This window comes from Garra rufa, chromosome 7, assembly GCF_049309525.1.
Source record: "Garra rufa chromosome 7, GarRuf1.0, whole genome shotgun sequence".
Lineage (NCBI taxonomy): Eukaryota > Metazoa > Chordata > Actinopteri > Cypriniformes > Cyprinidae > Garra > Garra rufa.
The window spans coordinates 15,854,178-15,878,863 of record NC_133367.1 but is presented as its reverse complement, the minus strand read 5'-3'; the positions used below and the strand labels follow the sequence as shown (position 1 = coordinate 15,878,863).

The 24,686-nt window shown below is 35.4% G+C and overlaps 3 protein-coding genes across 3 annotated transcripts; 2 read left to right on the top strand and 1 right to left on the bottom strand.

Moving 5' to 3' along the window:
- The first annotated feature begins 1,014 nt into the window (after positions 1-1,014).
- LOC141337972 (SLAM family member 9-like) lies at positions 1,015-3,157 on the top strand. Its single transcript, XM_073843546.1, has 4 exons — positions 1,015-1,087; positions 2,050-2,367; positions 2,650-2,943; positions 3,033-3,157. The coding sequence occupies exons 1-4, from the start codon at positions 1,015-1,017 to the stop codon at positions 3,155-3,157; spliced, it is 810 nt and encodes a 269-aa protein (XP_073699647.1).
- Positions 3,158-9,180: 6,023 nt separating this feature from the next.
- LOC141338496 (uncharacterized) lies at positions 9,181-16,776 on the top strand. The gene is made up of 6 exons (XM_073844065.1): positions 9,181-9,319; positions 9,969-10,298; positions 10,811-11,143; positions 11,795-11,920; positions 12,060-12,085; positions 13,946-16,776. Exons 1-6 carry the CDS (start codon positions 9,274-9,276, stop codon positions 13,988-13,990), a joined length of 906 nt encoding a protein of 301 aa, XP_073700166.1. The 5' UTR covers positions 9,181-9,273; the 3' UTR covers positions 13,991-16,776.
- A 4,125-nt stretch (positions 16,777-20,901) lies between these two features.
- On the bottom strand, positions 20,902-23,390 carry LOC141337971 (uncharacterized). The gene is made up of 5 exons (XM_073843545.1): positions 23,369-23,390; positions 22,791-23,126; positions 22,344-22,622; positions 22,160-22,267; positions 20,902-20,999 (listed from the first exon to the last, which is right to left on the bottom strand). Exons 1-5 carry the CDS (start codon positions 23,388-23,390, stop codon positions 20,902-20,904), a joined length of 843 nt encoding a protein of 280 aa, XP_073699646.1.
- Between the last annotated feature and the right edge of the window lie 1,296 nt (positions 23,391-24,686).

Here is a 24,686-nt window from a genome sequence, read left to right as displayed (position 1 = left end):
TCTCACACGTGACATTAACATGTTGTTAGCATAATGCTAACACAATTAACATGTTGTTAACGTGATGCCAACACGATAGGGTTACTATTCGTGCCTAGTGCTGAGTTTTGTCAGGGCAAGCTCCACTAGCTACATATATATTTATTTATTTTCATTTAACTTTTTGATACACAATGCTCTGTTGGGGCAACTTAACGGCTGCACTTTGTTCTGAACTATGTTCCACCACTTGAAGACAAATACATTTGTTGTTTGTTGTGTTGGCTTTGCATTGAATGTTTTTCGACTTTTATACATAATACATTTGTTTATAAATAAAGATTGATCTTCTATGCTGAAAAAACTGCTAAAACCAGCCTAAGCTGGTTGGATGTTTTTAACTGTTTTTAACTAAAACCAGCCTGACCAGCCTAGACAGACTGGGAGACCAGCTATAACCAGCTAATTTCATCTTAAACCAGCTAAGACCAGCCAACCAGTTTAGGCTGGTTTTAGCAGTTTTTTTTTTCCAGCAAGGTGTTGAAAGCAGTTTGATGCCAAATGTTTTCTTCGTATTCAAATTTGACATTGAAGGGATGCATACAACATATTTGCCCACCGGTGACTATAGTTGTCGCATACTCAAATACAATTTTCAAGAAAAAAAAAAAAAACATCTGGGGAAAATAAATGCAGAACATGTTCACACATGACACTATTAACATGACTATATGCATGAAACCATTCAGAAAAATTCGGGCACAAATGGGTTAAGTGAATTACCAATAATCAATGACTTCAACAGGAATCAATACGAAATCTACTGAAATTGTCTTGTGAATGTTGTTGTTGTTATTATTATTTTCCATTGTTTTATATGCATTCTTGTATGTTACTATAAAGCTCTTCTGTGTGGTCTGACTGAGACTGTGAGGTTCATAACAGCAGGACAGGAAAAAAAATTCACCTACAGCACACATCAAACAAATGGCCATTTTCCTGCAAAAGCTATTTGTCCACCCAACCGATCAAACCATGCTTCTGAAGAAAAACGACCGCAGCAGGTTTCAGATTGACTCAGATGTTGCGCTGCTAGAATCACACCTTTGTAACACTTGCAATGTGAGATAGCAGACTGGCTTTGCCGTTTTGCAAAACCTGAATGATTAGAAAGCAATTTAAAATCCATTAGATGTATCAAATAATTTAGACTAATCCAATATTCCACTATTCCACTTTTTTAAATATTTATCACAATCAAAGTCTACCGTTCTGAAGCTATCAATGTGAACATCAAAAACATGTTTTCTATTTAACAAAGAATGTTTTTAAAAAGCCTTACGAGGCAGAAACACACACACACACACACACACACACACGCACACGCACACGCACGCACGCACGCACACACACACAAAGAAAGTGTGTGTGTGTGTACTAGGGTGCTCCAAATCTGTTGGGGGAGGATTCACTTCAGATTGCACATTTCAGCAGATAGTCCATTAGTTCAGAGTTTTCACTTGAACAACTAACGCAAATGTTTCACAGGTTTGCTTTGCTCTGTTTGTGTTGGTGGAGTCAGATTGGTAAGTTATACATATATTATTACAGCACAACTTCACACTTCAAAATAAAGGAACTTTAAAAGGTTATTTACAGCGATGCCATAGAAAAACATTTTTGGTTCCACAAAGGACCATTTGGTCAAAACATCTCTTTCTTACCTTTGTAAAACAGAAAGGTTCTTCAGATGTGAAAGGTTCTTTACGGAAACATTTAAACAAAAAAGGTGCTTCTATGGCATCGTGACGCACCGTTATTTTTAAGAGTTTTCCTTCAGTTTAGAGAACTGTACAAATGAGAGGAATTTAATTTAGCTGTTCTTCCCAAAAAAAGACAACCAAATTGTTATTGTTGTGAGAGCTACTTTGGATTCAGGTTGCAGTAAGACAAATCTAAAATTGTGAAACTACTGAAAGGGTCCAACAGAATTAAACTTAGTTTGGTTTTAGGTCTCTGCTGTGACTAAATTGCTGAGTTACAAACTGTTTTTAGCTTCATGTTCCCCAGATGTGTTTGGAAAGTCAGTATCGGTGACGGAGGGAGAATCGATCACTATAAACTCTAATGTTACTAAAATACGTGACGATGAAGACATACTGTGGAAATTTGGAGCTGAAAAGTCCTTGATAGCTGAAATCAGTAAAGCTGCTGGAATCATCTCCACATTTTATGATCCTGGTGGGAGATTCAAAGACAGACTGAAGCTGGACAAGCAAACTGGATCTCTGACCATCACCAACATCACAAATGAACATGCTGGAGTTTATCAACTAGTGATAAGTGGAGCAAAGCGGTTGTCAATAACATATCGTGTTTCAGTTTATGGTGAGTGGAGATCATTTCTTCAGTCCTTCAAATATTCTTGTTATTAGCAAATTAATCTCAATTGACAGATTACAAAAAAAAGTAATAATATTATTAATAAAATTAATAAAAATGTTGAAAATTGTGTATTAGAGTTTATCTTGTTGAATTGTTAAAGCAACGGAGTTGAAAAATTATACATACTTTAACACAGAAAGGAATGCTGAAATACTGAATCATTTGATAGTTTTAGCACACTACACTAAAAATAAGACTATATTTGTTTATTCTCTCATTTTCCAGCTCCTCTGTCCATACCTAACATTACCAGAGAAACTTCACAATGTCCTTCATTGTCATCAGCATCAAACTGTTCGTTGACGTGTTCAGTGTTAAATGTGAGTCATGCGACTCTCTCCTGGTACAAAGGAAACAGTTTGTTGTCCAGCGTCAGTGTGACTAATCTCAGCATCAGTCTCTCTCTACCTCTGGAGGTTGAACATACAGATAATAACACCTATAGTTGTGTGGTGAACAATCCCATCAGCAACCAGACTCAACATCTGGACATTAGTGAACTTTGTTGGCCATGTTTAGGTTTGTCAGTGCTGATATATAGGGTTTATTTATTGGATACCAGACTCAGTTGATTCAGTTGCACTAATGACTCATTTTGTCTATTACAGATCAGGGCCTACCTTTATTTTACATAGTGTTGATCTCTGCTGGATCTCTGTTGACTGCAGCTGCAGTCATGATGTGCTGCATCTGCAGTGACTGCAGACAATCAGGTCAGGAAAACAATTGTTAATACAAAAAATGCATCTGAAGAAGAAGTATTAATTCATTACAGATATACACATTTATATATAGGACTGCAAGCTTTGTTGTTTTAACAGTCTGCATTATTGTGATGCAATCCATACAGAGGAGGAAGATAGAACCGATTCAGCATTGTGTAAATCAACACGGAAAACGGTAAGATCATTCTTGACTGTGTTGTTTCAGTCAGTTAGTCTGATTGATGTTGGCAGACAGTGAACAGACGTAGATGATCTATAGCCCAAATGTCATCAGTATTACCCTCTGTATATAGGGAGAAGATCGAAATAACAGTTAAAGCAGTTTCTTTTTGTTCTGTTTACACTAAGTGTATTCTGTTTGCCTCTACTTTTACAGGAGTGTTTTTATTTTACAGATCTAAATTCAAAATCAAATCAAAACATATATCAGAAAATAGAAGATTGCAGACCTACATTATTGTGCTAGCTCATCCGAAATGTTTAATTCTGAGCGTCTTTCTTATTTTAGTTACAAACCATGTACAAACACACACAATCAGTTTTATACTATTATTGAAAAGAAAGTAGGACAGTAGTTGTAAACCCCGTTTCTTTCTATTCTATACGACTAATAGAATGGACCGTTAACGCAGTCACAGTTGCGTGAATTACTTTTATTAAACACAACAAATCCGGCTTGAACAACGGTGAACAACCCGTGTCACCTACGATTCAGTTCGTGTTACAACAATAACCAACCCAACAAACCTGTTCCCTGTGCTGAAGTCTGGTGTCGAGCTGCAGATGCTCTGTGGTTCATGATCATCTGAGGTGAAATGCAGCTTTTAGCAGCCATTGCTTGAGTTGAAGATGTGCTGCAACAAGTATTCTTGATGCTTTTGTGTGAAAGACAATCGTTCTCAGCAGACAAACCTTCAGAACTCAAATAGTCTGATGATTTAACTGCTTAAAAAGTCATGTGATAAACTGGATGAGTGATGTTATTTTAGCATATTCTGTAGTAGTACACTGTAAAAAGTTTTCACCAGATTCAACTTAAAAACCTAAGTTCATCAGCTGCCTTAAGTTTTTAAGTTAAATCAGCTTAAAACTACAAGTCATTTTAACTTGGTACAATAAAAATGAGTTGATATAACTTGTGAGTTTAAAAGACTTAAGTTGATTTAACTTAACTTAAGGCAGCTGCTAAACTTAAATTTTTAAGTTGAAACTGGTGAAAACTTTTTACAGTGTAGTTCTTCTAGTAGTTCTAAAAAAACAGTTTTCAGTGTACAGAAACGTTAATTGTTTTAAAGGATATTTAGGCTTCAAATTTTGAAATCAAAGCAGGTTATTTATTTTATATATCAAATCAGCATTGTACTGACTCAATTTATGTTTTCTTGCAGAAATTAAAGAAGAATGCTGTGTATGAAAATGTCCCCAAAAAGCGATGATTTACAGTAAATACGTATTTAAAGGCATTGGTGTTACAGCTCACACAGGACAATAACATTTATTCTCTGTTTTGTTTTGTCTTTTATATTGTAATCTTTGACATTTTATTGCTCTGTATTACTATAATATAGTGGCATTCAGCATTCAGAAATTAAAATGCTATACTTATACCTTAACATCACATTAAAATATACTTCAGTTATTATTATTATTGATCCTGATTTTCATGCTGCTCCTCTGTCTGTCATTTACTGCCCTTTTACTGCATGATGCGCAGTACCACACATCAGTCCAGCAGATGGCGGTAATGCACTTTGTTTGCAAACTGCCAATAAAAAATTCAGAAGAAGAAAAAGTGTGCCGTGAAATAAAGGGATGCACTTTTTTCCAGGGGTTTCAGTACAGCGTAATCGATATTGCGTCACCAGGCAGGCGTGGCCTATTTGAGAATTTGCATAGGTCACCGATCATGCGCAGTTAGGGAAAAGCAATTTGCTTCAAATACCTCCACTATTGCAGGGCTTTCGTGCACTTCATATTCATATACAGTATAATGAAATACCTGTCCACGAACGCAGGGGTTTCGTGCACTTCATAATTATATGCATACAGTGTCTTGAAATACCTGTCCACGATCGCAGGGGTTTCGTGCACTTCATAATTATATTCATATACAATATCTTGAAATACCTGTCCACGATCGCAGGGGTTTCGTGCACTTCATAATTATATGCATACAGTGTCTTGAAATACCTGTCCACGAACGCAGGGGTTTCGTGCACTTCATAATTATATTCATACAATATCTTGAAATACCTGTCCACGATCGCAGGGGTTTCGTGCACTTCATAATTATATGCATACAGTGTCTTGAAATACCTGTCCACGTTCGCAGGGGTTCGTGCACTTCATAATTATATTCATATAATATCTTGAAATACCTGTCCAAGATCGCAGGGGTTTCTTGCACTTCATAATTATATGCATACAGTGTCTTGAAATACCTGTCCACGAACGCAGGGGTTTCATGCACTTCATAATTATATGCATACAGTGTCTTGAAATACCTGTCCACGAACGCAGGGGTTTCGTGCACTTCATGATTATATTCATATACAATATCTTGAAATACCTGTCCAAGATCGCAGGGGTTTCGTGCACTTCATAATTATGCATACAGTGTCTTGAAATACCTGTCCACGTTCGCAGGGGTTTCGTGCACTTCATAATTATATTCATATAATATCTTGAAATACCTGTCCAAGATCGCAGGGGTTTCGTGCACTTCATAATTATATGCATACAGTGTCTTGAAATACCTGTCCACGAACGCAGGGGTTTCGTGCACTTCATAATTATATTCATATACAATATCTTGAAATACCTGTCCAAGATCGCAGGGTTTTCGTGCACTTCATAATTATATTCATATACAGTATTTTGAAATACCTGTCCACAATCACAGGGGTTCCGTGCCCTTCATAATTATATTCATATAACATTACAGTGTCTTGAAATAACGTTACCTGGCCACGATACCGTTGTAAACCATGATTTATTTTCGTAAATAGACGCTACACGTTTTACATTTCTATAATGGCTGTTTATTTGTTTTCGAAAATCGTTTAAATTTAAGATTTTAAAACATAAAAATAACCTGTATGACTGTGTTGTCCTTCATTATCCATCAGTGCTGATCCTAGGTTTTGAAATGCCCGCGCAAAAAAACTGACTTACTGCGCATGATCGGTGACCTCTCTTAATAATTTTTTTTTTAGAAAGGGGCGTTTTCCCAACGCCCCCAGGGACGCCCATTTTACGTCGTGGTAATGAAACCCCTGGAATTTAGTGAGTCCCGTGAAGTAAAACTGCAGATAAAGAAGCTGTTAAAAACAATGACATTGAGTCAATTGTTAAGGGATAACTGATGCCAAAATGCAACCTGGGCTGTTTTTTTTTTTTTTTTTCGTTTTGTTTTTTACTGTAAAACGAGTAAAACTTATATCTAAAAGCATAATTACAACAAACGAGTCGTTTTTGAGATTGACCATGATTTAGTTGTGTGGTCAATGCCGGTGAATGGTAGAACTAGGGGCATATTTTTGAGCGCATCAAAAATCTATATTTTTTACAACACTAAGAAGGCTCGACACACCATGAAACTTTGCTCGAAGTATCGTCTGGGTCTCCAAACATGAACTCGAGCATTGAGAACACTGTTCGTGTACACAGAGTTTACTAAAAAGAGCGTTTTTGAACAACTCACTTTCACTGTTTGAGTGTCCACTCGCGCCGTCTTGCCAGTCAAGAGGTATCGATCTCCGAATGCGACGTAATACTGAGGAGAGTAAAGATGGATAGCTCCTAAAGCATATTTCCATATAAATGCACGGCTAATTCGTTGTTGTCGCAAGTGAAAAACAATATTAACCTTCTAGTTGTAAAAAGAGCCTCATATAAGAAACATTAATAAATAAGAATTTCACATTCGGAGATCAACACCTCTTGACTGGCAGGACGGCCGCGCGCGGAGACTCAAACAGTGTAAGTGAGTTGTTCAAAACCGTTCTTTTTAGTAAACTCTGTGCACGAACAATGTTCTAAATGCTCGAGTTCATGTGTAGAGACCCAGACTATACTTCAAGCATAGTTTCATGGTGTGTCGAGCCTTCTTAGTGTTGTAAAAATATCGACTTTTGATGCGCTCACAAATATGACCCTAGTTCTACCATTCACCGGCCACTGACCACAAAACTAAATCACGATCAATCTCAAAAACGGCTCGTTTGTCATAATTATGCTTTTAGATATAAGTTTTACTCGTTTACAGTAAAAAAAAAAAAAAAAAAAAAACCGGCCCAGGTTGCATTTTGGCAACAGTTATCCTTTAATTTAAGTAATGATGCGGAAAAATTATTTTTTTCAGATGGGTGGGGTTAAAAAGATTATAAAATGTATTCAGTATTTTCAAATATATTTCAAATATTTCAGAAACAAAATAAATCTCAATTAGACAAATAATAGCAAATGAGACAATCACACTATTATTAGTCCTTAATTCCATTTAAAAGGAATAAACATTCCAATTTCCTAATCAATAAGCCAATTCAAATGTTCAATTATTGAACTTCGATAATAGTATATTTCTTTGAGAAGATATACAAATGCAGTAATTAGAAGAAAAGTTGTAATAATACTATTTACTGATTTAAACGTTGCGAATTCCATAAATGCCCATTGCAATTGATTAAATCAAATTTAGTCAAATAGTCTAATAGCAATGTCAAATCTGAGAGAAATAAGTCTAACAGAAAGTTAGACCGTTTCAAGTGCACCCAGTAGAAAGTTGAGAGAAGAGAAAAGGAGGTTGAGAAGTCTGAAGTCTCCGATCTGTCCAGGATAAAGTTATACAGCTTTTTATAGCCTACTCAAAAACCAGACAACTTAGGAAGTTTGAAGGTCAAAGTCAGTTGAAAATACATCAGTACTTAAACTCGTGAATCAACTCCTGATTAGTAGCCCAATTATATACTTGGTCGAGGTGGACGTGCAATGGTTTAATTTAAAACTTGAGACGTGTTAATGTTAATCTAATTGTTGATTTAACTGCCTGTATTATATACCAAGAATAACCGTTCTGCAGGTCTGTACTTGGACATCACACACATACATATCTGAAGATGGAAAGATACAGATGAAACATACTTCGAAGGCTGAATAAAGCATTCAGCACTATATTGAGTATAGCTTAATCAATAAGACATTTAACCAAACTTGTAATATTTAGAGATGATTATTAATGTGTTATTAATTTGCATGTTTGCCCACCAACCCAAGCTTTAAAAAGGCACATTTGCTAAAAAGTACTTATTGTTCTTGTTTTAAGAATCGGTCTGTGTCTGAGTTGATGATAGATACGATAAAATGTACGAAAATAACATATATACATAGCAACAGCATACAGTCTCATGGTCATGTCTCAAAAGGTCAGTCAGGGCAAAACTGTTAGGGCATTGCATACATATTCTCAAAAAGATTAATAAAGCCTTAGTAGGTCAGAAATTAAATCAGTTATCAAAAAGAACATTTTGGCAGTATGGCAGCAGTATTGGGTCACTGATACCAAAGGCAGGCATTTGTATCAAATACAGTCAACAGTGGTAACAGGATGGAGCAGAGCTGATTAGAACATAATTACGGCATACAAGGTTGAATAGTTCAATGCATTTAATAAGCAAACATCCAACAGGGCTCTGTGAGATATGTGACATTAATGAAACAGCTGAATGTGTTATAATGTACTGTAGGATATATACTGTTGAAAGAAATGAGTTTAAGGACAAACTAGAGAATAAGGGGGAGCAGTTTTCAATTAAGAATTTATTGAATTCAGCTAGAAATATTAAATCATTAATTGTTACAGTATTTGGAAAGTACCGGATTGGAGAAGCGAGTATAAGTTTTTTTTCTCTCGCTTTTTTCTTTTCTTAAAAAGGTTGCATGTGGGTTGGTAGGATAATCAGGAAATGGTGCAGTAAGTCATTTGAGAGATAGGTGGCGGTATGCACTTATAAGTCTGCGATCCGCCATAAAACAAGTAGGAGCACGATAGAACACGATTCCCAGTTGTTCCACGGAATATGCATTTCTCATTTTTATTTTAATACTTTTTTTTTTAAGTATTTTTATGGCGAAAGTGGAATGGCAATTCTTTTTGGTTTTATTTCACTATGGTAAGACATGCATGCTATCTGACTGACTGACTGCCTGCCTGCTAACGATAAACCAAAGTGTTTTTCAACTAGTTTCATTTTGAAGATCCGTAAAGGCATGGGCGTTGTTTGGCCATTTTTAGGGGGCCTATAGCTAAATAGAGCACGCTTATCGATAGATTATAATTTCGGTGTCTGTGCAGTTCTTTGTCATAAATACAGTTTACAAACTATCACGGGGAAGCAATCGGTTCCCCAGCTACTGTAACCTGTAAGATTTCGCTGCGTTCATCACAGCTGTTTCTTTCAGCGAAAATTAAGCACATCTATAAAGGCATACTTCATAAAACGATCATGTTGCCATTTTCATTTGAAATTTTAACTTACAATATAATACATATTCCAGTGCATGTGGCAAAGTGTACTAGTAAAGTTTACAGTGTGTGTGTGTGTGAGTGTGTGAGTGAGTGTGTGTGTGTGAGGTCTTTGAGCTTATAGGCAATGAATGCGATCGACTATCAAAGCAAAAAACTGTATTTACATGAGCACTATGAATTTAGACAGGTTTCTCTACCTATATCTTTATGATCTGGAGAAAAAACATTTTCAAAGTTTTTTTCCTGGTTTTGTTTATATTTGGCTCATAATTAAGTTTTAATTTCTTTGTCAGGTTTTTCTAATGTCGATATCACCAGAGTATCAGTGTCGGAGGGAGATCCAGTCACTCTAAACACTTATGTTGTAACAAACCAGCAAGACGACATTAAATGGTATTGTAATGACATTCGAATAGCTGAAATCAGTGGAGATCTCAGTGATATCTGCACAGATGTTCAGTGTAATGAAGGTACTGAGAGATTCAGAGACAGGCTGAAGCTGGATCATCAGACTGGATCTCTGACCATCATAAACACCAGAACCACAGACTCTGGACTTTATGAACTGAAGATCATCAGAAGCTTCAGCATCAGTGAAAAGACCTTCAACGTTACTGTTTATGGTGAGTCACTGAATGTTTAAAAGCCCATTAAATGGGTTTAAATCACAACATTAATGTTTTTAAGATTTTTTTTTGGCAGTAACATTCAGTGTCAATCTTTGTATCTTAATGGTGTACAGTATGTGTATATAGTCAATATATATTTGAAAATGCATTTACTGTTAAAGTATTTAATTTAAAATAAGTTTGTAAGATGCATGCATATATATATATATATATATATATATATATATATATACAGTAGTCAACATTCGAAGTGGATCAAAAAAGTTAATCAAAAGTTGTCCTAAGATAAGAACGGGTATTCTTTTTGGTTTTAGGACAAATTTGATGAAAGGTTTTGATCCACTTCGAATGTTGACTACTATATATATATATATATATATATATATATTATATTATATTATATTATATTATATTATATTATATAATTTCTTCAGACAGCATGAGAAATTGTTTTCAATTCCACAGTGATCCAAAGATCCTTCAGCAGCTGTCGGTTTGTGTTTCAGGTGTTTCTGCTTCTGAGCAAGATGAAAAGTCAGTGAAGGAGGGAGAATTTCTCACTTTAGATCCTGGTCTTGTAAAGCGACCAAATGAGGTGATGAGATGGTATTATAATGACATTCTCATCGCTGAAATCACCGGATATATGAGTGAGATCTGTACAGATGATCAGTGCAAAGAGAGATTCAGAGACAGGCTGAAGCTGGATTATCAGACTGGATCTCTGACCATCACAAACACCAGAACCACAGACTCTGGAGTTTACACACTAAAGATCAGCAGAAACCTTCAACGCAGAAATAGTGCTATAAGTGCAAAGAGCTTTGGCGTTACTGTTAGTGAGTATAATTTAGTTCCCTTGTGCAATTTGAAAATACACACATAGTGAGTCTCCAGTGAATTTTAGCCATTTCCACCACTGTGTGTGTGTGTGGTGTGTATACAATACATAAAGTATTCCGACCCCCTTCACTTTTTTCAATTTTCTTATGTTGCAGCCTGATGCTACAATTGTAAAATATTTTTTTTTTCTCATTAACCTTTACTCAATACCTCATAATGACACAATGTAAGAAATGTCTGTAAATTTAATAAAAAGAAAAAACTTAAAAATATCACATTTAAGTATTTAGACCCTTGAAACAACACTTGAAACTTCGCTCAAGTGCCTCCCATTTCTCCTTATCATTGCTGAGATGTTTTCACACCTTGATTGGAGTCCACCTGTAGTAAATTAAATTGATTGGACATAAGTTGGACAAGATTTAACACGAGGTCTATTGTTATTAACATGAAAAATTCATATAATTAGTTTCAGTGCAAAGTGTTGTGATGCTGTTTTAACTGCTGTTATTTATTTATTTATTTTTAAAGATGCTGCTATTATTAGTTAAATCAGAGTCATAAGGTGTAAATATCAGACAAAGAAATCTGTAAAATTGGTTATCAGTCACATTATTTATAAAGACTTTTTTTTTTTTTTTTTTTAGCTGTTCCAGATACAGGTCAGTCTTCAGCTGCTGCAGCAGGAATAGCTGTTGCTGTTGTTCTGCTTTTGGCTGCAGCTGCTGCTGTTGGTGTGATTTACTTTCGCAAGCGTCAAGCTAGAAATGAAGGTGAGTACTACAGACAGCTGATTTAACAAGATGGAGATTGTATGTAAAGAATATTTGAATGATGCTACATTTTGTATTTTTATTCTGATTAACCACAGTGATCTGTATTTAATTAAGTTTTTTTTTATTGTGCAAACAGACAGCAGAACGCAGCACCGTGGTCAGGTAAGATACTATATCCTCATTCAGACTGTCAGTTCAAATTCAATTTTTGTGCATATTTTAGATGAAATCTGATCTTACTTATGGCCGGATTTACTAACATATAGTTCCAGCACAAAACTCCAAAGACATATGCATATGCATTTGTTGGAGTTTGGATTTCAGTTGCGAAATGTATTAGTTATTTAAATCAGTGGTTCTCAATCCTGGTCCTGGGGGACCCCTGCTCTGCACATTTTGCATGTCTCCCTTATTTAACACACCTGATTGAGATCATCAGCTCATTAGTAGAGAGATCCATGAACTGAACTAACAAGCTGAAGATCTCAATCAGGTGTGTTAAATAAGAGAGACATGCAAAATGTGCAGAGCAGGGGTCCTCCAGGACCAGGATTGAGAACCACTGATTTAAATGAAACACGCAAAGTCATTTACTAAGATTTGTGCTGCATTTGCTAGATTGTGTTGGTCATTGCAGAAATGATTTAGCTGCATCTTGTGTTATTTAATGTGTACATTGTCAGTAAATCATTTGCAGACATTTACAGTCCAATCTGTCTTTTTATGGGATGCTCTGTCAAGTAAATCTGGCCCTAAGTGTAAACTGCAAAAAAAAAAAACTATGAACTGCAGTCTTACTAATAACTGACTCTTCAAGACAGTGTGGTATTGTATATTCTCGCAACAAAGATAGAAGGCTGTTTTATTTTTTTTTGGGGATGTAACAATCTTGCCTAAGCATTTAGTGTAAATATGTGAATGTTTTCATAACAACATGAACCACTTAAAATGATGAATGTTATCTACGTTACTGATATTCAAAATGGTTAGCAAGTGCAGCTTTGTTTAAGTTTCATATATCTGTGTTTATCTCGTACATCTTTGTTTCGGTTTCTCAATTTGAAAGATGAATATTTACTGTTGAGAGCTTCTGATGTAGACAGCTGATATTTCTGTCACGCAGGGACGCGTGTGTTTATTGCATTTGGCTGTGGTCTGCGGTGTGTTCACATGCAACTTTTTGGTCCAATGCGAGGCGACAACATCGCCGGCTTTCGTCTCCGCTAGTTCTTTGAAGTCTGTTTGGTGTGTCCCTTCTCAATGTCTAGCCGGGCAATAAGCTTTTGGACTAGTCCTTGGCCCAAACTTCTTCAATTTGAGATTTATGGGGAGCTTTCACACCAGAGGAACCATTTCATACCTTTTTGGCGTGTTTGCACCCCAGGAACTAAGAATGGTTTTAGTTTTAGGAATTCAGTTTGACTAAATGAGCTCCTACTTCAGAGTATGGTCTAAAACAGTTCTATTGGAGCTATTAGTGATATAAGTGTACGCAGATTGGCCAAACATATATAAAACGCCACTTACCTTGCAGTTTTTTTCTCAGCGTTGATTATATGTAACACGTTAAGTTGTCATAGACAATTTAGTCAGGTTTTAATGCTCTTCTTTTAATTGCAGAAATTGTGCATTTACATTCTATCTCTGTTACCACAAAACTCATGACGCACAACAAAACAGCTCCGATCAATATGTACTTCATCCATTGGTCGTTGATATTTGCAAATGCTGTGCATAAACATGTCGCACATAGTTACTGCTGCCAGTGCAAATGCAAACAGGAATATTGGTTCTCTGGGAACCACCCTGGATCATTTAACTTTTTCCTAGAGCTATGCAGCGCAAAAGCGGTGTGAAATAAATTCACAGACATTTCTAAAATCCTGTTTACACTTTGTCGTTATGGGGTACTGAGTGTAGAATAATGAAAACAAAAATGAATGTAAATGCAGCATAACTGTATTCATCATTCCTGTTCTTCTCTTCTTCTTTACCATCATTGAATTTGTATATTTTTTACAGGTGAATCAGGAGGATGCTGTAGTTACCCATGAGTCCTTTTTGTAGGAGACTCCGACATGCTGTTGAACACTACTGATGGGACGTCCTCTGTTCAGACTGAGGCTGCCGGTGAAACTCCAGTATAACATAATTTATTACACTAATACTTTATTTAAAGGGACAGTGAAGAGGCATTGGAAAATTATAGAAAAGCCTCAGCTGAAATTCAAAACACTGTTAATGTTATGATACCAAATTTTCACTATGCAGTAGACTAGTCAAATTTCACCTCCACACTCATTTCAACACCACCAGAGTTGGGGTAACGCAAGTTACATAAATCAGATTACTTTTTTCAAGTAACTAGTGAAGTAATGCATTACTTTTTGTTTTAAACAAAAAAAATATTTTTTTTTATTTATTGACTAGCAAGTCTCCTGTCTCCATGTTAGGAACAATCGGAAGTACAGAGGTGTTGTGTGAACATGATATTACTGTAGTTTTAGAATAAATGTGAACGTGCATTAATTCATCTCACTCGAAAAAAAAAAAAATCAGTATTCGTCAGAATGAATTAAGTCAAATTCAAACTCAAAATATGATGCAAACATAATAAAATGTAATAATAATAATTATTATAATTCTCATTTTTATTAACCACTGTATTTGCTGTTGACCTTTGGTCCAGTTCAACCAAACTAAGCAAAAAAAAACTTGAACGTTGAAACTTCTTCTTCTGTACTCTAGTGTACAGTCATGTATTTACTTTTCCTTCAGCCCTGTGGCTTATTCATTACACTTTTTGGTGTGAAAGGGCTTTTACATCTGCTATACACAGAGCTTTTTATATTAAAAACAAGCAGTCAAGCCCTGCTCATATTTAAAAAGTAACACAAAAGTAATGGAAAAGTAACAGTACTTTCTATAAAAAGTAATTAAGTAACAGTTACTTTTTTAGGGAGTAACACAATATTGTAATGCATTGTTTTTAAAAGTAACTTTCCCCAACACTGAACACAAGAAAACAACAACTAATTTGATATTCATTATTAGTCATTTAAATAATAAAATATGTTTCCAAATATTTTTCAATTAAATTAACATTTCTTTGCAAAAAAAAAAAAAAACTTTTCAGTATTAAAATGAGGAACAAAGAAACACTATACAAGCAGCAGAACAGTGAGTTCTTGACATCTTACAGTATACTGTATAGAGTGGAGGTTGTGAGCCCTTTCAAATACCAAGGAGCCCTTATTTGGGTTGTTATTTTTTTATTGTTATTTTTAAAGTTGCTGCAGAAACTCAAATGATCCATGTTCTCATGGATCTGTGCAAACAACTAAAAACACTGTACAGACATGGCGATGTCTGTAAAGAAACGCTACTTGAAAATGCATGTGCATACAGGTATCACCATTTTCACAAATTATGGTTTACACAGAGACGTTGTTTTTTTTTTACTCGCACTTTGAAAACGAAAAAATTAAAAAAATTAAAATAAAACATAAAAAAAAATAATGGCTAAGTTTACGTAAAGCATACAAAGACCCCAATAATAATATTTTTTCCCCCCTAGAGAGCCCTAAGATCAAGTATCATACCAAATGAATATTCAATATGACATTTGTATTATCAGTTTGATTATTTTGATGGTACCCTTTAGATAGCTTTTGATAAGTAACTCTGGAACTGCATGTCAACTAGCTGTAATTATTAGTAGTAGTATGCAAAATATAGGCTACCACTGTATTTTTGAGTTTTCCAAAAGACAAACTGAACATAAGTAACTTCGCAAATAAATAAACATAATCTTAAGAAGTTATAACCTCAAATACGTAAGTATTTGAATGTATTATAATTATGAATTTTTGAGCTGATGTTACATATTATACATTTTTTAAAATGCATTTTGCACTCATTATAATGCCTTAGGAATAACCTTATAATGTATTATAAATAGGGACTTCATAAAAATGGTTACATATAAGGAATGTATTTTGGTATTAATAGAAACAGTTGCTATGGCTATTTACATATCCTGAAAGTTATCTTCGTTTTGAGGTTATCTATTTACTTACCTGTAAATCTGAGTATGTCTCACAACCTGCTTACTGGAAATACCCCCTCGCTCTCTAAAGAAAAGGGCATGCACACAAATTATGCATTTCATTTATTTAACTGTATTTTTTTAAAGCAGCCGTAGGTGTTGTTACTGGTATAGTTGCTGCTACTGGAAAAAATTGTTACTGTATATTACAAATGAACCTATAGGCTTTAAACTATTGAAACTATGTATTTTAACTATACTGAGTGTAATGTGACTTTTTTTTTTTTTTTTTTTTTTTTTTTTTTGCATGAAAACACTTCTGTTAGCCTAATTCACCACTAAATATAAACTGCAGTTGATTGTTTACATCTGCTAATATCTGTTTGGATTACATGTTTTCTGAATGTTGTTTACTTATGCAAATGAGGTGTTCCCTAATTAAATATGCACTGATGTGCTTACATTCAGAACAGACATCTTAACAGGCTTATTCAGATAAAGCAAGATTTAATATTCTTGTTTCAATTGTTGACATCATATTTGTAGGTTTTACAGATGTGATTTTGGATATTTCTTTTTTTTTTTTGTCACTCTAGAAAGTACTGTCCAACTGCCAGAAAAAGGCTAATTGTAAATAGTTTGAAATGACAAATGTCATATGTGATGCTTTGGCCTGGCTCAGTGCTCTTTAAAGGGGTCATGTACTGCAATTTTTAATGGTTTTATAATGTTTTCTTGGGTGCACTTACAATGTTACATTACAAATTGTAATAATTTAGAAATAAAGGCATGTTTTCCACCCTGACTTCTTTGCAAATTAAATTGATTTTACAGTACATGTGGAACCATCTTCAATTCCTTTACTACGTTTTTACTGTTACATTTGTCGAGATTGTGAAAAGTGCTGATAATTTTATTATATTTAGATCATTGCAACACAATTTCTGCATTCTCATGAAATGCTTTCTTCAAAACTAACAGCAAACACAATGTAAATACAGTAAGAGCTTTGTTGTGCAGTGTAACCGTGTTATTCATTATGATGGAAACAGTAGCAGAGACAAGGAAGGGGTCATGGGGACACTGGCCGCTCCTGAAAACTGATTGGTCCCCAGTGTGTGCCACCACTGTTTTACTTGTCTGTCACTCAAAAATTCAAATCATATCTTTTGGCTTGCAATTGAATAATTATTAATTCTGAAGTGTTCTCAACAAAAGAGACTAAGAATGTTGCTATTTTCCAATCAAATAAAAACGTGCCTAATACCTAATTCATTTCAATTAGTTGTTGCAGTGCAAGGTTTTGGTACTATCTTTCAGTGTTATGACGGACCAGACAGGTTCGATGTAACGGGTATTGAAATCCCATATGTTAAATGCATGCACGGTTTAGTGGAATTTACACAAACGTGGTTATAAGCTTAGTTTCTATTATCTATCAAATAGAGCAAATTGAAATTGCAAATTAAAAATATGCCTAATGGAAATGCGTCAATTTCACAAAAATACCCATGTGTCGCCAACATTTTTTTTTTAAGCTACGTAAAAAGTCATATGATCATTCTTAAATGTAACCTCAAGAAACACTCCACGTCACTGCTCGTATGAAGGGGCTTTCCTAGCCATTAATGCTTAGACAACGCTGCACATGTCTGCGGAATGTTATGTCTACAACATGGCAACCAGAGCTGATCAATAAGCGAGAGAGGACAATAAGGGCAATTTCATCTGAGAGGCTGCTTATTTTATCTGTGTGCATCAAGAGAGATTGAATGCTATAGTGAAAGTTCAACTGCTGTCTTGTATCTGCCAAGCTTGTCAGTATCTGCATGTGATTTGCATATATGAGCATCAATGGGCCAGGTTATTGAACTAGTGTTATCCACGCTGTAAAACGTTTCCCCCAGTTTCAACTTAAAATTTTAAGGCAGCTGCTAAACTTAAGGTTTTAAGTTGAATCAACTCAAAACTACAAGTCATTTCAACTCACGGCAATAAAATGAGTTAAAATGACTTAAAAACTTAAGTTCATCAGCTGTGTACTTTTTAGTTGATTTAACTTAAATGTTTAAGTTGAAACTGGTGATTTTTTTGTTTTGTTTACAGTGCAATAAGACTTCAGTATTCCGGAGAAGGGGATGAATTCCCATTGAGGGAGCTTTAATTTAACTGACTTTTTTTTTCTTTTTTTTTAGAAACTTACTATTACTTGGTGTTATAGAGAAATACATTGGTGTACAAACTGCAGTGCTTTATCAATGTTTCTGTACTGGGCCAATTCATATACCATGTTTTTTGGGGTGTTTACCACTAAGCTGTGTGCAAGCTAGTGTAGTGGTAATGGGCATTTCTTTTCTAAAATTTGCTGCATGCAGTGGACCAATCACAACAGACTGGGTCTTTGGTAGGGTTGGGAATCGTAAAATGATTCAATTGCCAGAATCAGATACTTACCAGGACCTTTCTTGATAATGCGTGCTCTCCAAAGTTTGGATACATTTGTGATCAGAAGAGCTAAGCATATTGTCACTAATGCAAGAGAGGGGTTACCACCATCACAACATTTTTCCATGCAGCGTATGATCACACCAGTGTGACTTGAACAATTAAATCTGTGTTCGCCTGAAGAGAGCAGCTCATTTGTCATTAATGAAATTAATGCATTTTGACACAGTCTCATTGTCTTTATTGCGGTCATTGTCTCGTTTTAGGAAAAAAATATTGTCAACGAGCAATTTTCATCATAGTTTATTTTTGACATTACATCCATGAAAACTGTTTAATTACATAATGACTATGTATGTCACCTTTTATTTTGTGTGACATTAATTAACTTAAGTTTTGTGCTTTGTGTGAAAGCACCATTCTTTAGCGATTCACCTTGCTTTTTCACATCACGTGTGAAAAGGCCTTAAAGGACACTTCACTTTTTTTTGGAAATGCCCTTTCTTAACAAGAAAGTTTTGAGTTCTGAAACTTGCAGTACAGTGACATCTTATATGTCAAAAAATCTAAGGAATTTTGCTTTCTCAGGTCATGACCCCTTAAATACATGAAAAATTGTCTAATTCTAATGTTCTTTAATGTGATCTGTTTTTGGATTGCATTCTTGCAGATCTGCAATAAAATAAGATGATCAGAGTCTAGACTATACACATACAGTATGACTTACAGTAGGCTACGCATACAGTTAGCACTCGCTTTTGAATCATGAAACATGCATCAAAATATTATTTTCTCAACTATTGTAAACTGAGGCTGGTGTTTTTAGAAGAAGTATGTGTGCTGTGTTTTACATGAATAAATCACAACAGTCCCATGCTGGATACATAAAGGTGCATATCTCTTTGAAAATCAGTTATACCTCACATGTGCAGTAAATGTATATTTTAAGATCTAAAAATAATGTCCCGGTCTAATTTCACAGAATCTTTTATCTGGCAGAATCAGTAGTTCACAGTAAATCTATGTGGAGCGGAAGCTATGGTGAGCTTCATATAGGGGGAAAAAACACCTTCAACCGCACACTATTCACACCTCAAACATAAACATCCTACAGTGGTCTCATGATCATGCAATAGCTGTCTGTCCACCTAACACATCAAACCTATGATCAATAAGGACAAACAACCTATGCAGACTATATGCCACCCTTTCAACAGGGAAATATCTACAACTTTCAAAAAGGACTTGAGACATGGATACCAAAAGTACAAAACTTTATTTTACAATCAAATATGAATTCTACAATCATTAAAAGACAAATGAGCCAGGCTATGACGACACGGAGGATAATTGAAAATGAAACAGAGACCAAGGCTTACGAGGACAGCAAGCTCTGATACATATATATATATATATATATATATATATATATATATATATATATATATATATATATATATATAAATATATATATAAATATATATAAAAATAATAATAATAATAATCTTACCACCAGTGCACAGGTCACACCACGCACAAAATCAAGTCAAACGTGAACACACGTGCTCGAATCTCACCATCGCACACGAGGGCCGACTAGTAATCTGTCCGGAAGCATGTCTTTATGACTTTGCCACACGATTTCAGTTATTTCAAAGTTCCCTACAGCCCCAAAACAGCAAAATAACCAAAACCCACGACACTGGCCAAACAAATACATACAGTGAACAATAGGATGAAAACGACAGATTTAGAAGTTTTACGGCAGCAATATCAAAGGCTTATTGGGCGAATTCAAACTTGCTTCAACTTGCTTACACTAGCATATTTTATCACTGACGAAAAATATTTTGTATTACATTTAAATGAAGACAATTTATTCCGATTAAGTCAAAATCAATCCTAACTTTGTTTTAAAATGCACCGTAAGAGCTCCTTACTGAAGATCACATGATCACTGACAGAATTCACAACTGTACATGTAATTACAACCAGTTTGCAATTAGATCAACACTGTACGCACAAAAGTGTATCAAATGACTATAGCAGCAATGGATTTACTATCAACTTCAATAAACTACCACATGCTCAATAATGCAAAACAACCTACCTTTGGAAACCTAAACTGTATAAAACAGAGGAAAATAATCTCAAAGCTTGCAGTGTTTGTGCTCACATGCAATTTTAAAAATCTGTAGAAGAAGAATCCAAATATAATACAAATACATTATTCCTGTCCACATTATTATTGTAGCCCAGTTTGTGATTAAAACAGTATAATCAGACTTTAGTCATTAATACACTACCAGTCGGTACAGTTTGCCAGTACAATTTTTAATGTTTCTTAAAGAAGTCTCTTCTGCTCAAAATAGTTTAAATGAAATTTAATCCTAATATTCGGATTTGATGCTCAAATGGGGAGTCTGGTTTACTTAAACCTGAGAAGTGGTACCAATAATAAAAACAGTTTTAGGCCAGCTCAGGGTCATTTAAGGGTGATTAACTGGCTGAGATTTGGGCCGGTTATGGCCCATGTGTTGCCCTTGTCTTTAATCCACTTCTGGGCCCCCATTCTATGCGGTACTTGGGCAGAGGGAAAAGTGATTGAAAACATTTGCTATGTGGGTCTTCTTGGCCACACAATTAAGATCCAGCCCAATACTGTTAACAGTCTTCTATCAGCCAAGAGTTGACTGAGTAAAGCCAGAGAAGAGAAGAAGCAGGTGATGAAGTGATGAGAGTAAAAAAGGAGTTTATTGTACAATCTTAGTTGTGTAATTTGTGACCAGTGTTTTGTTTTGCTCTATCCTCTGTGCTTCTGTGTTACTGTTCTGCCATAACCATCAGTGGATAATTTTGTATTATGAGTGAACTATCCCTTTAAGCGTCAAACATATGTTTTTTCCACTGCATCAAACCCAGGTGAATTTTTCTGGATTTGTGGTGACAGGTGCATACACAACATTATTCCCCTCTTTAACGTTCTGTAAAAAAAAAAAAACATCACATAAGGTGATGCAAAATTATGAATCTTTCAAAAGTAAACATATCCATAAAATCATACATTGAAATGTAGTCATATTAAACTGTAAGACAATAAAATGACTACAGCTTTTCACTGAGGCAGTTCACTCACACCTTTGTACGACCTCTACCCCTAAAGGGTTAATAGTAGTACATTAGTATTAATATGTACCCTTAAGATAAAAAAAAAAAAAAACTCTTAAAATACGACTATGCACCATTTATGGACAGAGAAGGTACAAAACTATTACTTTGAGGGTACTGACCCTTATGAGTGTGTATCATGATCACTTACTGAAGATTTCTTTATTTGAAGGTGTCTTTTGTGGAACGTTGTCTCAGCATAAGTTATTTCTTCAGTTGGGACTGCTTAAAGAGTATCATAATAGATTAAAACATCAAAACTCAATCTGAATGATTTCTTTACAACACGTCTTTTTATTAAGGCTCAAGTGTAAGTGTTGTGCAATGGAATAAATACAGTACATGCAATTAATTAAAAGCCAGTACCGAAATTTTTAAATGCCATTTATGAATTTGACATTCCCACTTACATTAAAAGCCCTTGGAGTATACACTAATTATATTTAGAACGATGTTCCATATCAGTTATATTCAAATTATGAGAATAAATTAGATTTAATGATAATTAGGGCTTTCAATTGATTCAAATATATCATTATTATAATACTTGTTTAATAGAAGTAGGAAATACTTGCCTTCTCTGTCAGTTTTTCTACATTTCCGGCAGAAGCAGAAGATCCCGACTGCGGCTACAATCAAAAGAGTTCCAGCAGCAGCAAAAGAGATCAACATTATCTTGGAGCCTGGTGGATGAGAAGAAGAGTAGAAGAGAGGCATTGATGTAAGTGAATGTGTAGTAAAACATCAGCACTGCCTTACCTGCACATGGCTTGCAGAGTTTGCTGATGTCCAGATGTTGAGTCTGGTTGCTGATGGGATTGTTGATCACACAGCTGTAGGTGTTGTTATCCTGATATTCCACCTCCAGAGGTAGAGAGAGACTGATGCTGAGATCAGACACACTGATGCTGGACAATAAACTGTTTCCTTTGTACCAGGAGAGAGTCGCATCACTCACATTCAACACTGAACACACCAATGAACAAGATGATGATGATGATGAACAGTCTCTGTTGATGATAGGAACTGGCAGATGAGCTGGAAAACATCAGATAAAAGAATAGAAAGATGATGTGAAGAGTCATTTTCAGTTCAGTGTGTTGAGTGAATGCTTCTATTGTCTCAAAATATGAATAATGAAACATTTTTAAAAAGTAAACCGTTAATTAAAAATGTAGAGGCTTTGGATTGGTGATCTCTACTCACCATAGACAGAAACATTGAACGTTTTCGTTGACAGTTTAGCTCCCAACATCTGAAGTTGATATACACCAGTATGTTCAGTTCTGGTGTTGGTGATGGTCAGAGATCCAGTTTGATTGTTCAGTTTCAGTCTGTCTCTGAATCTCCCATCAGGACCATCAAATGTGGAGAAGATTTGTTTCTTTCTTTTGATTTTAGCTAAGAGAGACTTATTTTGAGCTCCAAATGTCCAAGTTATGTCACCATCAAGTATTTTAGTAAGGTCAGAGATTAGACAGACAGAATCTCCCTCTAACACTGACAGTGACTGTATTTCATTTGTATCTGCCCCAAACACACCTGAGGAACACGAAGAGAGACAGATTAAGGCTCCTGTTGTTTTGCAAAGCCAGAAATTGGCTGTGTATTGAGAAAAAAAAGGGCAAACCCATAAAGAGACATCAGAAAATGAGTGTATTGCGATTTGTCATCCTATTAGGAAAGGAAAGGACATGATGTGTGGCCAAGTATGGTGACCCATACTCTAAATTTGTGCTCTGCATTAAACCCATCCAAGTGCACACACACAATAGTGAACACACATCTGGAGCGATGGGTAGCCATATTGCTGCAGCACCTGGGGAGCAACTGGGGGTTCGATGTCTTCCTCAAGGGACTCACCTTAGTCGTGGTATTGAGGGTGAAGAGAGTGTTGGTTATTCACTCCCCCCACCAACAATTCCTATTGGACATGATACTCAAACCCTGACTCTCTAACCATTAGTTCACGAGTTCACGCTTACATATAATTAGCTGGAGAATAGTAATGCATGTTTGGCGTGCTGTCCAGTGAAGGGCTCCGAGCTCGGGATGGCCCGAACCCAGAGTAGCCCCCAATAGGAGTAGTGAGAACTCGGAGTGGGAAGATGGGGTGGTGGAGGGTTACTGATAAACCGTCAAGTCAGTGGAGGTGAGTCAGCTGTATTTAAACCTATGGCGCTGACTGACTTGAGTGGGCTCCTCTTGTGATGTTTACGCTAAGTATCTGACGCGCTTCTCCCAAACTTTTTAATGAAACATCATGCTATGTTGGTATACTTCAAGATGTAAATTCACTGAAAACAGCACACTTGTTCACACTTGTACTACATGGTTGTAATTCCTGAATGCTTTGGAATGCAGAATTAAAACAGGTAGCAAATAACTGCTGAAGTGAATGCATGTTGTATTTTGTATTTTAAATAAAATATATGTTTTATAAAAATATGTTGCGCTCAAAAATCAAAGCCCTATGTCTAACCAAGCTATGTTCCAATTTTGAAAGGGAATGATGTGACGTGTGGACCATAGTTCGACTTTCTAACCATCAAGCCAGAACTGCCCCGTCTGAAGTTGATATCACAAAAATTGTCACTCCTGAGAGATTTTGTCTGGCACTATACCAAAAACCGTGGCAAGTCTATTAAATATTTTGATGCCTTTTTACTGCCACAATCAGTTTCGTCACAATATCACTTCTATTACAAAACAGTCACCAAATATGGAACCTCTACTGTCAGACCTTTCCAACAATTTTTGTCAAGATCACAAAACGATTGGATTTTCTAATCCACAGACCACATATGACGGGTTAAAATATGTATTTATATCTTGATTTATACGCCATAAATGGGAAACGTATCCCCTGAGAACATTAAAAGACAGATTACAAAACATGTAAGCTTTTAAATCATCAAATTTCAATAATAAGTGCATGGTGAACAACAGCTTTTTAAACTGGAAAGTTCCCTCAAACATGTAAAAATGTGAATTCGATCAACTTTCATTGGAGGGTGATGAGATTTCACACTACTGGCGGCCATGCTGTTTTAAATGCTTCTAAACCAAAAATGTTGAAACAAAGTCTAACTTTCTAAATAT